At 42.0% G+C, this 16,724-nt stretch overlaps 1 protein-coding gene across 2 annotated transcripts in view; it reads left to right on the forward strand.

Annotated features, from left to right (window-relative positions):
• Positions 1 to 16,324, forward strand: part of gbe1a (glucan (1,4-alpha-), branching enzyme 1a) — a 58,016-nt gene extending 41,692 nt beyond the window's left edge. Inside the window, exons 11-16 of one of the 2 annotated variants that reach the window (XM_042092468.1) lie at positions 4,875 to 4,985; positions 5,518 to 5,689; positions 7,269 to 7,453; positions 7,809 to 7,939; positions 9,211 to 9,328; positions 14,215 to 16,324. In XM_042092468.1, coding sequence (XP_041948402.1) covers positions 4,875 to 4,985; positions 5,518 to 5,689; positions 7,269 to 7,453; positions 7,809 to 7,939; positions 9,211 to 9,328; positions 14,215 to 14,277 — 780 coding nt within the window. In that variant the 3' untranslated portion in view covers positions 14,278 to 16,324. Of the gene's footprint in view, positions 1 to 4,874; positions 4,986 to 5,517; positions 5,757 to 7,228; positions 7,454 to 7,808; positions 7,940 to 9,210; positions 9,329 to 14,214 lie in introns of those variants that run through there. The other variant, XM_042092469.1, reaches the window with a different exon arrangement.
• Positions 16,325 to 16,724: the final 400 nt, after the last annotated feature.

Raw genomic sequence — 16,724 nt, forward strand, 5'->3', positions numbered from 1 at the left:
TCTCGAGTCCCATTCTAAATGACAGTGACAACACTGGAGAAGTTTCATCATACAAAAATGATGGTGATATTCTGTGGCTACTACTAATTGCCTTGGAAGTTTGGTATCACTTGGTATTTGACAGCTGGTGACAGACCTGCTAAACAACTTGATGCTGTACTTTCACATTTCTTATGGGAAGCCATATTTCCACTCTCTCCTCCGCCCTCCTCTCACAGAGCTCGGACACCAATCACCACAGACAGGCTCCTCTAAAGGCATCTATCTCCATAGGCTCTTGTTTACCTCTCAGAGTGAAACAAGTGGCATTCATTCTTCTCATTCCTCTTTCTTTAGTCAGAGCTCTAAGTGTCTCCGTTCATCTGGTCTTTGCCCAAATAATCTGAGTAATGTATGTTAAATATAAATGCATGTATCATATATGAACCATGAAGAACTCTGAACACAAAGCTAGTGTGTCTCATTTTCTGTTAAAAATGCAAGGCTGCCTTCACGATTTTATGATGTGTACTAGCTTCCAGACATGTGGACTCGAGTCACATGACTTGGACTCGAGTCAGACTCGAGTCATGATTTTAATGACTTCAGACTTGACTTGATAAAATTCGGCATGACTTGCGACTCGACTTGGACTTGAATACTATTCACTCGAGACTTGACTCGGACTTTGTCTCTTTGACTTGTGACGACTTGACATGTCTCGAGTCAAAAACTAAATTTCCTGATCGTGGACCAGTCACCCCAGAGATGCTTTCCCTCTGCGACTAAAAAAAAAAAAAGTCTAGAGCACAGTTCAGTGCTGTCGCTACCCCCACATGCGTTACGCACTGTGTGTAGGGCACCAAGAGACAGAGAAACGACCAACATTTAGCCAATAACTAGTAGCTTTACTGCAAACTGATTTGCACTCTTGTTAGAGAACGTTTACAATGTCAAAATGCACCAACAGCATGTTACATAAAGATGATACTTTTCGAGTCCTCTCCATTAAGATCCAACTTGAACTTATGCTAGCCTACTGCATTTAATTGAGAACCCTAAGCACGCACGAGAGGGAGAGAAAACGAGTGGCAGGTTCCAGCTGGCTTGTCATTGTTGATGATGATTGATATTTTCTTTTAAATATAAGAAACGTATAAAAGGAAATCATGAAGGCAACAAATACGAGATTAGGGGAAATTGCGGATTTATCCGGTTCTCACTACTGTTATAAACTATGAGATCCAGGTCACTATGACATAGGCTGCACTCACTGTGATTTGGAAAGTGGACAAGAATATGAAGAGTTGTCTTTGCCTTTGTGTAATGGAAATGGTGAGTCTTGAAGTAGGCCTATTCAATAATTTGTTTACATGAAGCACATTGATATGCCGATTGAAACGCATTCCACTCAGCTAGCTAGGTGGCTACTGGCTACCAGGCTCATAATTCACATTTAATTGCAAACAGAAAATGTCAAGCAAGCATCATGTCATACATGCATCTATTTCCAAAGGAATGAAAGCTGTTTGTGCCAACTTAATATCATGCTTATCATTGTTAATATTGTGCTATACATGTGGCACAAACAATGTTTGAGTTTGTGGACTAGCAATAGGCTATATTTGAATGGAGCTGGTAAAAAAAAGATCATTATGAGAATGTGTGGACAGTGGCACACAATGGGCTTAAAGTGACAGTGCACCATTTACAAATGAGATAAACAGCATCAAATGTGTAGTATTTCTTAAGAAATGAATACTTTAAAACAAAATGACTGTGTCATTATTATCTTTTAAATAATATAAAAGTGTTATGAGTCGCCACTGGCAGACAGCCTGATAAATAGTTTGCAGGCAAATCTGTGGCCTAGTGCAGTGAAATGCCATCAGTCAAATTATTACTCATACTTACAGTGGGCTCTGCAATTTGGAAAAACAATATATATATTTGTCATGTAGCTATCCGTTTTGTACAGATTACTAAGGTATGCACATGTGTATATTGTATGCGCATGCATATATCGTAAAAGATTTCAAGACAGAAACATTGAACATATTTTAATCTGTATTTATAAAAAAAAATCTGTGGATTAGATGGAAGTGTTAAAATTATGATCGATAGTCTAATAATGCCATTATTAAGTGAAGAGTACCTGATGACTTGTTCAGGACTTGAAAAAGATTGGGACTTGGACTTGGACTCGACTTGGCTTTGATGAGACTTGGACTTGGACTCGACTTGCCCTTCTCTCTATTTACTTGGGACTTGACTTGGACTTGAGTGCTAAGACTTGGGACTTACTTGTGACTTGCCAAACAGTGACTTGGTCCCACCTCTGCTAGCTTCTCCAACATACTTAGCAAGATAATACAGTATGTCCTGAAGTCCTCTTTCCTTAAACACTACAACTGGTACTTTATGCTATACACAATGCAAGCATATAGTGGTATCTCTAACAACACCGTGAGAACTTTTATATCTACAGTTGGCAAAACAAGGAGAATCCTTGTAAAAATCAGTTTATCATTGTAAATATTCACTACTGTCCAATACAAATATAATACAAACAAGACTGCAGTGGGATGAATCACATTTCACTACTTAAAGGTTGTATCAGCGATAGCGGTGATGCGTCACTTCTGTTGATGTTCAAACAAAACAGAGAGCTAGCTCGCTACTCCCTCCCCCTCCCTCCCGTGCAATTAAAACTCTCCTAAACGCGCATCTCGTCGGTTTTTGGTTGAAACACTTTATTTTGCCTTTGAGTGAGTTGCCAACTTTTGTTGGTAGCAATTGTTTTTGTGTACAGATCTCGGAGCCTAGGATGCCTACAGAGACGTGTTTTTTTGACTGCCTGCTTACGGGGCAGACAGCTAGCGGATCTTTAGGAAAGATTAGATGAATGTGATCATTATGTTTGGGCCTTTTTTGGGCTTGAAATCGCTGATACAACCTTTAACACATGGATGCTTCTGTGTATCGCTGAACCATCATTGGATTTATATAGCAGAACTATTGCAAGACTTTGTTGTTGACCGGTCTTCTTCTGCTACCATTGATTTTACTATTACCCCCTGCTAGCCAGTAGCTTGATGTGTAATATAAGGTTTAGCTCAGCTGTCCATCATCCAGAGGGGATAGTTATGGGGAATGAACTGCTTCTCTGTCAGGGAAGTGTCACTCACAGGATGAAATGAGGCATTGGCTGAGAAACTAATAGTGGTAGGACCCGCGTATGTTTGTTGAGGTGAGCTCCTGGACTTTAAATGTGTTTGATGGTACCTGGGAAGTCATCACCAGGTCAAAAGGGAGCCGATTGGCTGAGATTTCTGTCTGGTTTGAACACAGCAAGCACAAGCGAGATGTTAGGCAGATCTAAAAAGAGACAAAAAGATGAAAAGGAATCATGCTTAATTGAGCAACTATTTTGAATTGGAGTGAGTTGTTTATATAATTTCTCATTTCTTTATCACTAAGCCTAGTGATAAGATCCATGCAATAATGAAGGTGACTAGACAGACATCTATTACTCTAAACATCAATTTGCAACAGCTGTGGGCTCAGTGAGGGAGGCTTCCACTTCTATGCACATCCACCCCACTGCTCTCGTCTCTCGTAAAAACCCATAGTGTTTCCATATGGCAGTGTTTCTCAAACTTTTTTTCTGGGGACCCACTTTTTAAAAATGACAGACTATCGCGACCCAACTCATGACTGTGGTAGTTAACAAACTAGATCAGTTGTTCTCAGACTTTTTCTTTCATTCCCCACTTTGATCAAGGGGGCATTCTCGAGCCCCACCTGTCCCTCATCGCTCTAAGAAAGTGGTAGGTCGAGCTTAAAATTGTCTAAAGTTCTAAATATATCCTCTTCAACAGAGTTAAAATCAGCTGGTGCTGCAGATATAATAATAAATAAATACATAACACACATATTTCTGTTTTCCAGCAACATATTAGGAAGTATAGGCCATTTTACAGCATTGTACAATATATTCAATGAAATACCAACATGCTGCATTAAATGGATCCATAATCCAGTCATACTGAGCACTGCTGGTTGGGAAATATTTTTGAAATAAACTTTGCAGGGATGTGATGTAGGCCTACTGTTTAATACATGGGATCACAAGAGTGCCTCCCAATCAGACGTTTTGCAATTTCGCTCAGAAATCTCAAAGGCATAATACTGTCGCGATCGAGGCGCCTGTCCCATACCTCAAGTTTTTTTGGTGAATGCAGTAATCTTATTTGCTAGGTGAGGTAGGTGCTTGTCTTTGCCTTGTAACTGGACATTTAACTCAAATGTATCGCTAAGATATATCAAATATATCGCTAAGATAGGCCAGCTTCGTCAAGAAATGTTCATTAGTTGAACGTGCTTGCAGATTCAAACATGCACTCTTCCTCCAAGAAGAGGCGACTCGGAGCTCAAACACGCGTGACAGCACTTTACCTCGGGAAAGCCACCTTGCCTCACTGTGAAATAGTACAGCCTCTCTTCGCAAAGTGCGGAGAACAGACGCGCTTTTAAGGGCCGGGTTTTGATGAAATTCACCACTCTCACAACAACGTTCAAAATCTCATGTAGGTCGGGACTAACTAAGCTGCCTTGACACGAGCGCTTCCCTGTGAATAACACAGTGCGTCCATTGCGCATTGGGTGCTACCTGGGCCCAGGCTACAGATAAAAAAATTATAAAAAAACTCCTGTTTTTCATGTCAGTTCGCGCCCCACCTGGCATGTCTGGGTCGCGACCTACAGTTTGAGAAACGCTGCCATATGGTCTGGCCCTGGCTCTATTGATGCCCTCTCCATCCATTCCCCTCTCTCTCTCTCTTTCTTTCTTTCTTTCTTTCTTTCTCTGCCCTCTTCTCTGCCCACCTCCATAGATCCTGAAAGAGCAGAGGGATGAAGAGTGGGACCTCCATAACATTGTGCACACGCTCACCAACCGCCGTAGCCAGGAGGGATCGATAGTGTACGCAGAGAGCCACGACCAGGTGGGTGTGTAAAAACAGACAGTGGTATCTTTTAACGAGAACCATAAAGGCCTCAGAAAGCAATTTGTTCTGAAATGTGTTCACTGAGAACAGAAATCAGGGTGAGCAGGATACCAAAAGATCTTTTCATTTTTTTATTTATTGTGTGTGAGGCTTATACTTATATCTGATAAGACAACAAAGGATGCTCTTATGGGGTGAAGTACATTTTCCTACACAGGATATTGTTCCAGGACATTATTAACCTCGGCCCGATAAGGTATTGTAATCGTGTGTGTGTGTGTGTGTGTGTGTGTGTGTGTGTGTGTGTGTGTGTGTGTGTGTGTGTGTGTGTGTCTCTGTGTCCTCTCACATAACTTAGAAAGAACTGGTTCAATTTCCTCCAAATTTTCACTCAAGCTAGGGGGAGGGAGAGGGGATAGAGTTGAATGGTGGGGTGTATTTGATTGGCTCTTGACATCATCCTTTTGCCAGAATCCAGGACTGCACCTTTTAAAGGGAGTCTGTGCTTCTCCTCTCATGGTTTACCTAGGCACTGGTGGGAGACAAGTCGCTGGCCTTCTGGCTGATGGACCAGGAGATGTACACCAACATGAGCGCCCTGATTCCCATGACGCCGGTCATCGACCGCGGCATCCAGTTACACAAGATGATCCGCCTCCTTACACAGAGCCTGGGAGGGGAGGGCTACCTCAACTTCATGGGTAAGCAGGCCAGAGGCGTGGAACAACACCTGCGGCATAATGGTGCAGCGGTCAGTATCGCTGCTTTGTATCCTTTGACCTTTACTTCAACTTCATGGGTAACAAGGGGGGTTCAAACCAAAGATTTGCGGAGAGATGAGCTGCAACGTTCTAAAACCTTGCAACTTGTTTTATGATAGGACAAGTTGGATAGTCGGACAGTAGGTAGGATAGCTCATTTTTCAGCCACTTTTTTTCTAGTCAGAGAGAGTTCTCTATTCTGAAATGCAGTTCAGTTGCCACCTGACATCATAGAAATCCATTTTTTATTTGTATTTCATGATGTTTATCACATTTCCTGACACCAAGTATATTCTAGGAGTACAGAGACAAAACCAAATTTAGACTGAACTGATAATCCCTGCTTTGTCTCTCCACCAGAAGAGCTAGCTATAGTTCTGACTGCAATACAAATCAGCCTAGCTCTTTGGTGATGTGGTCAGAGAGCGAATGAATCACCTTGTACACCTGGTTTCAAGGTTGTGTGGGGTGATTTGCTCGGCCCCATCCATACAGCACGCTAGATGAGTACTGAACAATGTGTGTCTGGCACAATGTTCTCCCTCACAAATAAGTGAACAGATGCATGCAGATGTGATCAGATATGGTCGAAGACACAAACACTGACACAGTGTTTGTCAAGATTGACTGGCACTGACACAAACTAATTGGTTATTGAGTCTCTGGGGGGCCACATTCTGGAAGACAAAATAGCTTGACTAGGGTATGCAGGATTCACTTCTTGTGGATGTGTATTCAGTTTGTTTCCCTGGAGACCCATTATTGTGACAATGTCCTCAAATATCGTCATGACAATTTAGACTTACAAATCGGTGCACAATTCTTCCTGGCCCTGTACTGCAACCAGATAAACTAATCAAATTAATTGTTCACACATTGTCTATTAGAGGTAGTTGGATGAGACAAGACAAGACAGGATGGGACAGAACAGTGAATACTGAGGACAAAGGTGGTTATCTGTGGTGGCAGGAGATGGTAGGCAACAAATCCTAGCAGTTGGAGAAAGCAGAGGTGGAACAGGTGAGGAGAGGACACAGGTGTTGCTGTCTGGCTCTGTGGTCAAGTTAAGTCCTAGTCAGTATCAATTCTGGTTCTCAGAATGAAAAAGAGGGACAAACTATTCCACTTCCTGGGGAAAGATGTGTCTACTTGCACACTGAAAAGAGTAGTTGCACTAAAGGTCACGTAGCATCACTCATACTCGCAACAGAATTAGTATGAGAAGACACTTGTCCATACAACTAGTAGGATGAAACTGAACACATTGGGTTTGAGCTTGTTTTGTAATCAGATCAGTGGTTATGATCATGTTCTGAGTAAGACTTTGAACTATGACTAAACTGTATTCAGTGAAATCACAAGCTTTTTAGACATCTGTTTACAAATAGCCAAACTGCTTAGAGGAGCAGTAACTGCATTGCATTTGCACTGGTGAGGGTATAAGGAATGTATTAATGTAGACCTCAGCATACTTGTCAGAGAACAGGCACATTACTGTATTTACAACGTCTAACTGCAGGAAATGAGTTTGGCCACCCCGAGTGGCTAGACTTCCCCCGGAAGGGGAACAACGAGAGCTATACCTACGCCCGACGCCAGTTCGATCTGCTGGATATGGATCACCTGCGCTACCGTCAGCTCTACGCCTTCGACCGTGCCATGAACCTCACAGAGGAGAAGTATGGCTGGCTGGCCTCCCCACAGGTGAGACACACACACACACACACATGCACACACATGCGCGCACACACACACACACACACACACACACACACACACAGACACTACATCATATCATGAGTCTGTGTTTCACTGCAAGTTACACATTCCGCTCTTCTTTCATATGCTGTCTGCAAGTCTTTAGCCTCTTTGCCTTTCTCCCTTTCTTCTTCCCTCTTTTTGTCTGCATCTGACACACACACACACACACACACACACACACACACACATACATGCACGCACACACACACACAGACACACACACTTATCACTCCTGTGCTTTCCTGTGATCTGCAGTTTGCGATTTGACTTATTTTTTCCCCACTGTTGACTATTCTAGGCTCATGTAATGACGCTGAACCAGGAAGACAAAGTCATTGTTTTTGAGCGGGCCAACGTGCTCTTCATCTTCAACTTCCATCCCACATACAGCTACAATGACTACAGGGTCCCTATCGGCCTTCCGGGGAAGTATCCTTTCCAGTGTAATGGAATGGTAGCCAATGGTTGCGCAGTGTATGAATTCCACTCCTAGACAGAGATGTGCTAGTGACAGATTGCTAACACTAATGGTTTAGCCTCCTTGGCAGCAAACCCATCTGACATGTCTGAGGTTGTCAGTTGAGTCTGTGTGGTGCGCAGGTTTTCCTTGTCCTCTCACAGTTTGGCTGGTGCTTTCTATATACCAGTGCCATCCTTTGTCTTATAAACATTATTTTGAGAATAGATATCAGTGCCAAGTGCAGATGTTATGATGTTTAGTACAGAGTTGTTGCGTGTAAACATCCAGACATATGTATTTGTGTGTGTGTGTGTGTGTGTGTGAGTGAATACTTGGTGTAGTGCATGTGTGGTCCTGTGCGGATGGTGGAACACATAATGGTGTCTACAGAGTGCCTTATTCCTCCTGTTCATATGGCTTTTGAAAACAGTAATTGTGAGAGATGCCCTGGAAACACACCTTTGCGGTAGGTGCGGGCCGTCCCCTTATACCCTCCACCACCAAACTCACCGGGAGGCTTTCCACTCTGCCGAGTGCCGGCCAGCAAAGCATTTTTAATTGGCTGTGTAGGGACAGAGGTGACTGCTGTATATTACACAAATGGTATGTGTGAGCGTGGAGGGGGATCTACCTGCTGGTGTGGTGAGGGGATGGTGGACAAGAAGGGATTCCAATTAGAGAGAGATGGATGACAGAGGCGCTCAGAAAGCTGCACACGCCGACACAATGCTTCATCTCAGCCGCCGTGGTGTTTGTGTTCTGAATATAGAACATATATATACACACACACACACACACACTCACACACTCACTCACTCACTCACTCACTCACTCACTCACTCACTCTTACAGATGTCAGTCTCGCTACATACACAATCTCTCTCCCTCTCTCTCTCTCTCGCTCTCGCTCTCGCTCTCTTGCTCTCTCTCTTTCACTCACATACACACACACACACACACACACACACACACACACACACACACACAGATGCACATAAACCCAGTGACACACACACTTTTTTCTCACACACTCACAGCATTCATAATCTCTCATAATTCATTCTATCAAACACACACACCCACACACCTAATCATTTATGCAAATGACCATGCAGAATTATTTACCTCCTTAAAATATAACTAAAGCATGCAGTGCCATATGTCTCTGATCATATGGTGTAATAGTATTAGACTGCACACTCTCCTCTCTGTATGTGCCCTTGACCACCCATCACCTGAGATACACCATTAAATTGGACTCTGATGACGTGCAGTTTGGGGGTCATGGAAGGGTCTCAAATGACACGGAGTTCTTCACTGAGCCCATGTACTTCAAAGACCAGCCACACTCATTCAAGGTAAGTCCTGTGCCCTTGCGCTAAGTCTGAGGCTACGTCTACATTAGGGTGGATTAATTTTAATAGCGACTTTAGGACCACATCTGAGACTTGTCAGGTACAGTACCTCTGAGATGAAGTTTGACATTTTTTCACATATAAAAGCATTAATGCTACATACTGTATGCTAACTTTTGTCCTCACAGATGAACTGATCTTTTCTGTGTCTATTTGGAACTGAATCTTTTCTGTGTCTTACTTGGAACTGAATCTTTTCTGTGTCTATTTCTGTCTATGTGTGTCTCACACTAATCTTTTCTGTCTATGTGTGTGTCTGACACTACGCAACACCTTAAACGATATGTGGAGGAGTTGATTTCCTAATTAATGGTTTCTTTGACTTTTCCATAATCTGTGTGTGTGTGTGTGTGTTCTGCTCCTTCTTCATTTCTAAATAGATGTGCAAAGCTCTTCAAATATGCTTCAGAGCTGTCAGACAGATAATGGGTTTCTGTGTCCTATGGTAACACCCCAGTGAGTGTGACTGTGAAGGGCCTGGTGGACTCAGGCTTACTTAGCGTTGAGGTTGAGCTTGTGTGGTGATTTAGCTCTCTGTGTCTGTCCGAGAGACTCTTTTTAAGCAGCTAACGAGCTGAGAGCCCGATGAGATTTGGCTCGCGTCGTGATTGGAGCTCTCTGCTGGCGGCCAAGAACCATCTCGCTGGTCTGGCTGGCGCGACCGTCTCGCTAGGGTGGCTCCGCAGAGAGGAGTGCAGAGCGGGAGATTAGTGGGGCGGTGTGTTTACAAAACACCCCACAGATGTAGCCCGTCCCCGTGAGTTGTCCTCAAAAAGGCCTCACCTCAGTCTCTAGTTAAGACTTTGCCATCTTGAATACAGAAATAGTACAATGCATCAGCACTCTAGTTGTCCATATATTTGTCCAACAGTTCACAAACATGTAGTATGTGAATTGAATGTTAAAAATGTAACGCTTAAGCTAGTTTCAGATCCTCATGCTTATTGTTTATTCAATTCATTCAATCATTCGAGTGAATAATTGTGACCGATTTCGTATCCAGTACTTCATGCATATTTCCATCACAGTGAGAATGTGAGTTGAAAACATTGTTAAAATGTATGGGGAGAAACAGGTACTGTACCACAACTCTTCAGTATTCAGCTAGGAATGTTTTTTTTCTCTCTCTCTGATTGTGACAGGAAATGAATTATTAACCAGTGATGCCTGAGAAAGGCCCGTTTTTAGGTAGACTCTCAGCGTGATTTTATAAAAAGCCTCTTGTTGCTTTAAAGTCAGTTTCATGGCTCTACCACCTCTCATCTTTTCTGTTTTTAATGGGGCGCACCATCCTGTCCACCCCCTCTTTCCTCTCCTTCCTCACTCTTCTCATCTCTCTGTCTTTCTCTCTCTCCCCCCCCATCTCCCTCACTCTCTCTTTTCTTTCTCTGTCTCTCGCTCTTTCTCTCTGAGTGTGGGTAAACTTCCATTTTGCTCTCCGGGCGTGTGCGTTTGTCCTGACAGCGAGCTCTCTAAGAGAATGATTTAGCAGAATTATGGGCTCTTACCTCTCACATCTTAAATCGACATAGAGCCGCCGCCTCCAGAGCCTCCCAACAAAACCAAAATGCTTATATTGCAGAATGCACGCCACGTTTGGTGAAGACCACCATGAATTACAAACATGACTGAGGTTTTTTTTTTTTTTATTATTATTCTCAGCAAGGAAGGGAAGAGGAAGGAGTCATGAACTGTCAGCCAAAGTATAGGAGGTAAAGAAAAGAAAACACAAGGAATTTTTCAGTTTTAGTTTGAAAGTGTTTTTTTCTCTCTCTCTCTCTCTTCTTGAACTCTTTTCTGCTAGGCCAGCAGGTGTGCAGGCGATAAAGCCCCAAGTCTTGATGAAATGGCTTTAATATTCTGAGATACAGGCCCGAGCATCTGCTGATTCAGCCGCTCTCTGTTTCTGCTGCTCTCCTCCTCCCTCCCTCATCACTGCACTTCCTCGCCCAACTACTCCTCAAATGCACCACAGAAACGAACAAGAAAAGAACAAAACTTTCTCTTTACTCAGAACAGGAAGGAAGAGAGAGAGAGAGAGAGAGAGACTCTCTGCTCATGCTGCTCTTTTCCTCCTTTCTCTTTTCTTCTCTGAAGCCTCTGCTTCCCAGAGGAACATGAAATAACCCTCGAATGTACATTGGAGATTATGTTAAAGAGATGCAAGATAGAATAGCCTAAGTGCAGATTTCAGATGTTTTTCTAACTCTTGGTTCCTCCTGTATATTGCCCAGAACATTGCAGTGATGATCCCAACATAAGCGAACAGAGAGAGACAAAGTGGTCTTTAAGAACAAACAGTATTGAAACCTTAGAGAGCAACACAACCTGACCTAACCTTCTTTTCTATTCAATATCCGGCTAAAACTACAACTATTAGTCACTTCCATATCACCCCTTAAGTTGTAAGGTTGTGTTACCCCTCAGATATGGCCAAACAGATGACTAACAGTATTGCACATTGGGTGTTTGAAGAATGATATTTCAGCATTACTTGGATAAGTGGTTGCTATCTGAAGATGACACAAATGCCACTTTTTAATTAATTAAAAATGTTGGCTGATGAATGGCTTTACTTTTGCTGGGTTTGTGGAAATCATGTTGATGGTAATAGCCTGTAAACTCTGATTATGGCCATAATGAGTTCACTGAAGGATGATTATGCAAGGTCTCTATGTGGCACTTCATGCTGTTTTGGTTTAAGAGCCGTTTAAAAGGATCTCCCAATTGCTTTTGGCATTTTCACAGGGTATTAGCATGCATATTATTTTTATGATTAAATAAAATGCACCAGTTTGTATATCGTAAATACTCTGGAGACTGAAAAATGTGACTTAAAGGTGCCATGTGTAAGAATTGAGGTAAAAATATCCAAAAAATGAGCTACATGCATCAAAAGAATGAGAAGAAATAAGGGCGATGATGTCATTAAAAAAATGACAAGGTATAGTGCTGCAGAGATATCAACATGAATTAGCATGCTAAATTACTAGCCACAGCCCGACAGGTGTCATAATACCAGTTTCGGCCATGGGAGGCGGTATGCGGGCAACATACCCGCCAGCCAAACTGCAATACGCGTGTCTCGGTTGTTACTCTAGGGTAGACCAACTCACTTTCTGGAGGTATACTGCCCCCATCTTTTATGGAATGTGGAGTAGGAATTGATTTTTTGGCGGACATTACACATGGCACCTTTAATGATATGTTGTGGGCTGGAAATGAATGGCTTTGGAGGATGCAGTCCTCCAGTACTGTGGACTGGAGACCTTTGTTCACAGTAGACCAGGGGAAGCGATGCAGGCCATAGTTTTGCGCAAATTGAAGCAGAAATACACCTACACCAAATGTTGAAAAAACGTTCACGTGTGATGAAGTCTTGGATAGGCTATGTTATTCACCTAGATTCTGATTCTGAAGGAGAATATCTGCCTTTTGGAGATTATGATCGATCGTCTATTGACAGTGATAGTCACGGTGCGTCTGTGAATGGAGGTGCGTCTTTGCGTGTATACGATGGTGTCCACTAAAGTTTTAAAGGCCTAAAGTTTGCCATGCAGGTTTCAATAAGTTATGAAAAGAAAATATTTTTATTTGGAGTGAAACACACACATACCTGTTTTTATGTTTTTTGTTTTTTAGAATTTGTATTAATATTTATTTTATCATTATTTTATTTATAAGCTAAGGTTGTTAGCACAGGTGTCTAAAAAGAGATAAAAAGATTTGCAGTTTTGTGTAGAATTTGAAAAAAAAAACATTGCTTTTTCAGAAATAGCCGTTCTTTTTTGTATTATTCTTTAACACTGACATGGCCCTCCAATCAGATGACGTTGGCCGAAGTGGCCCCAGCTCATTTGAGTTTGAGACCCCTGCAGTAGACTATTTAATCACCACACTAGAAACTTTGCATCTATTTTGTCCGATGCCAAGTCATTGGTGTAAATCAATATACACAGCAGTGCTCATAATGAAGGGAATGTATGTGATATTTCAAAATGTCTGATTCTGACATTTTGACATTTCTCGAGGGCTTTTGCATCTTTCCTATTTTTGTACACACACACGCATGTTTTTTTTTGTTATGATACAAATCTTGCCGTTTTGTTTTTATCCCCAACTGAAGGATCTTAGGTATATGAGGTGTGCCTATTTAATGTCGGTCATCACAGCTTGATGCCATAGGAGACGTAGGCTGCCCCCACCGAGTGCCGTGATTTCACTCCAGGTTTTTTTTCCCCATCTCCCCTCTACCCTCCATCTCCCCCTTCATTCTATCACTATTTCAGTTCATTACACCTCTAATTTGCTCTTTTGTCACTATTTTGCAGTGCTGTTTGTTTCAGGGTCACGACAAGCTAATGAATCTGATTAAACATTACATGAAGTGGAAGTTTTTTTCTTTCTGTTTACCAGAAGTGGACTGGCTTTAAAACTGTCGAGATTTTCCACTTTATGTCCACTCCCCTTTGCCTTTAATGTTTGGTATCTGGCATTGCATCTTAATAGGCTCTATTTATCAGAGCTTCTCCCAGTAAAGCGAGTTCCCTAACCTCTGCTGATCTCACTGGAGTGATTTTTTTCAGCACGGTGAACACTGTATCCAGTTCCACAGGCCTCTAGAGGGCCAGAGAGCCACCGTCTCTTCTCTTTCTTTTCCCCTTTAAACATGTTCTGCTGAGGGTCAGTTGGCAGCAGAAATAATTCTCTCTTGTTCCTTCTCTACTCTCTATGCCCCCCCTCTCTCTCCCTCTGTCCTTCGTTCTCTCTCTCTTCTCTCTCCCTTTCCCTCTCTTGCTGATTGCTCCCTCCTGTTCCTGTCTCCACAGATCTACATACCCTGCAGGACGGCTCTTGTGCTGGCAAATGAGAACATCGATAACTGTTATTAGCCACTGAGAGCGGAGAATCGGGTGGAGAGTCGGACCAAGCTGTAATCACCACCATCTGATGTGTTCCTGGAAGCTGGTGGGCACTGATGTCCCTGTATAAAACCTTTCACAGCCAACAGCAGCTGAGACTGAAATGCGGGCCGGACCCCAAGCCAGGCTGGATCCGCTTCACCTCAGAGTTAGATGCTATCTAGATAGTGTTCATTTTGTCCTGTTGTATTCTAAACCATCATGGCTCATTTCAACCTGTAAGAACAAAAAAACACTCACTGCACTCTCTGATCCTATTGCAATCACTGAAGAAAAACACATTTGTTGACATACTCACGTTTGACCTTAAAGAAATGGCTGTCACCAGTTGTCACCAGTGATTCACCTAAAGGGGATGCATAGAAACTGTTCACTTTAATGAGACTAACATAGTATAGGCATCTGTATCAATCAGCACTTGTTACTAAATGTGTGGTGGGCACAAAAGCGAATAAGAGAGGAGAAATTGATGTGATGCATGGCGTGTTGGGGAGTTGTGGGGTAATAGGCTGAAAAGAGCGAGGAAAAAATAATCTATTTTCCAGTAACATCACTTTGAGTGCACATCTAACAACTCTTGGGGCAGAATGAGTTGGTAAATATACTTTTCTTGAGCATTTTTTTTTCTGAGGATTTATGTAGATAAAAATGGAGCCAGACCTTCTTGACTATAGATGAGCTGAGATGAGATGAGTAGGAAGGAATCCATTTTGCCTTTCTCCCTTTATAGCTCATTGGAAATCCTAAGATCAATATAACCCCTCTGCCTCATCCTCCCTCTCCCCGACACTGTTTGCCTCCCCTCTTAAGGACCTCTTCTTTCACACACACATTTTTTTTTCTCACACACACACACACTCTCTCTCTCTCTCTCTCTCTCTCTCTCTCTCTCTCTCATTCTCTCACTCTCTCACACTCTCTCTCAAACATTCTTACTCACTCACACACTTCACACTTTTAACCCCACTTTCATTTGTGGAGCTTTAGAAAGCGTTGGTGATTTGGAGCTCCATTAAATGTCTTACTTTATGAGGTGACATCACAGCAGTATCAGAACCTCTTGCTGAGAACCGCTTCGGGGATCACAAGACGAATGAGCTTCTTTCTCTCTCTCCCCTCTCTCTCTCTCTCTCTCTCTCTCTCTCTCGTCCCCGAGGAGAAAACTATTTTATGCAAGAGTGGAATTATGACAGCAAGGACAAAAAAATCTCCCGTTTTATAGTCTGAATGGCCAATTATTTCCTTCCTCTAATTAATTAAGTTCATTTTCAGGAAGTTAAATGTATTGTGACACTTACATGTCTTCTGTGCAATCATCTCGCCATGTAATGTTATTCAGTGAAGTTGACACTGGGGTTCGTAGGTAACTTGTTCCATTAGTAAACAATTATTGAGTATAATGAGTTCAACATTCCCAATGCCATGCATTAAGAAAACTATTCATCAATCCTTGGTTACAACTTTAAAGAGCAGTGCTGTCTACAGCTCAATTGATTCAACCTAAACTGATTGATAAACTGATGATCGTGGCAAGCTCATGAAGAGGGTTAGGCATTTGTATGTTTACAGTATGTTATAAGGTTTCTTAGTACGGTATGTTTCTTTTTTATTTTATTTTATTTTTTGTTTTATGTTTATTTTTTGCCTGTCAGATTTCTTTCAGTCATTATTGTAGCAGCATGTAGTTTAATGAGTTACTGTCTCTCACCCTCACATGTTGTTATGTGTTAGAGGACCAGAAGGATGCCTTGTCATTACGGTGGCTCTTTCTACTTGGAACTATGTGATGATAATGTCCTAAAATGTTTTAGGCATAACTTATTACACGGCTTTTCAGAGTGCTGCGGAAAGTTCCATTCACATGAATGGGCCTTCCCAACGTTCAGGCCTATGTTAAATAACCTCATACACTCTGTTAGTGTCATAGTTGCATAGTAACAAGATTCTCAAAAGCCTCCCAGATACAGTATTTTTGTTTCAGTTTGAATAAAGTTCAAAACTGGTCTTGCGCAACACACATACCAGCGTGTTTATTCAGTCTCTATTCAGTCGTTTTCCCATGTTATTGTTTCTGTCTTTTACATACATGTCCTTCAGAGATTATATAAATGGCTATCTGAAATATTCATTCTGATTTGATTTCTCCTCTGCTAAAGGACAAAAGTGCATCAATATTCAATGAACTGTCCGTCTCCGGGTGCTTCAGTCAAGGGTTCTAAGCACTATATTTCAATTTCCCTTTTTGTGCAGCAGTCATGTTGAACTATCTGCAACCAGGAATGACACACAGGACAATATGATTTTCTTATTTCCTAGATATGATTGATCTTAAGATGATATCGTATGGACATAAATACTTGACTGATGCTCATAAATACTAGTATCAAAATAATATGATATGAACTTTTGCATTTGGA

This window comes from Alosa sapidissima, chromosome 5 (genome assembly GCF_018492685.1).
Source record: "Alosa sapidissima isolate fAloSap1 chromosome 5, fAloSap1.pri, whole genome shotgun sequence".
Taxonomy (NCBI): domain Eukaryota; kingdom Metazoa; phylum Chordata; class Actinopteri; order Clupeiformes; family Clupeidae; genus Alosa; species Alosa sapidissima.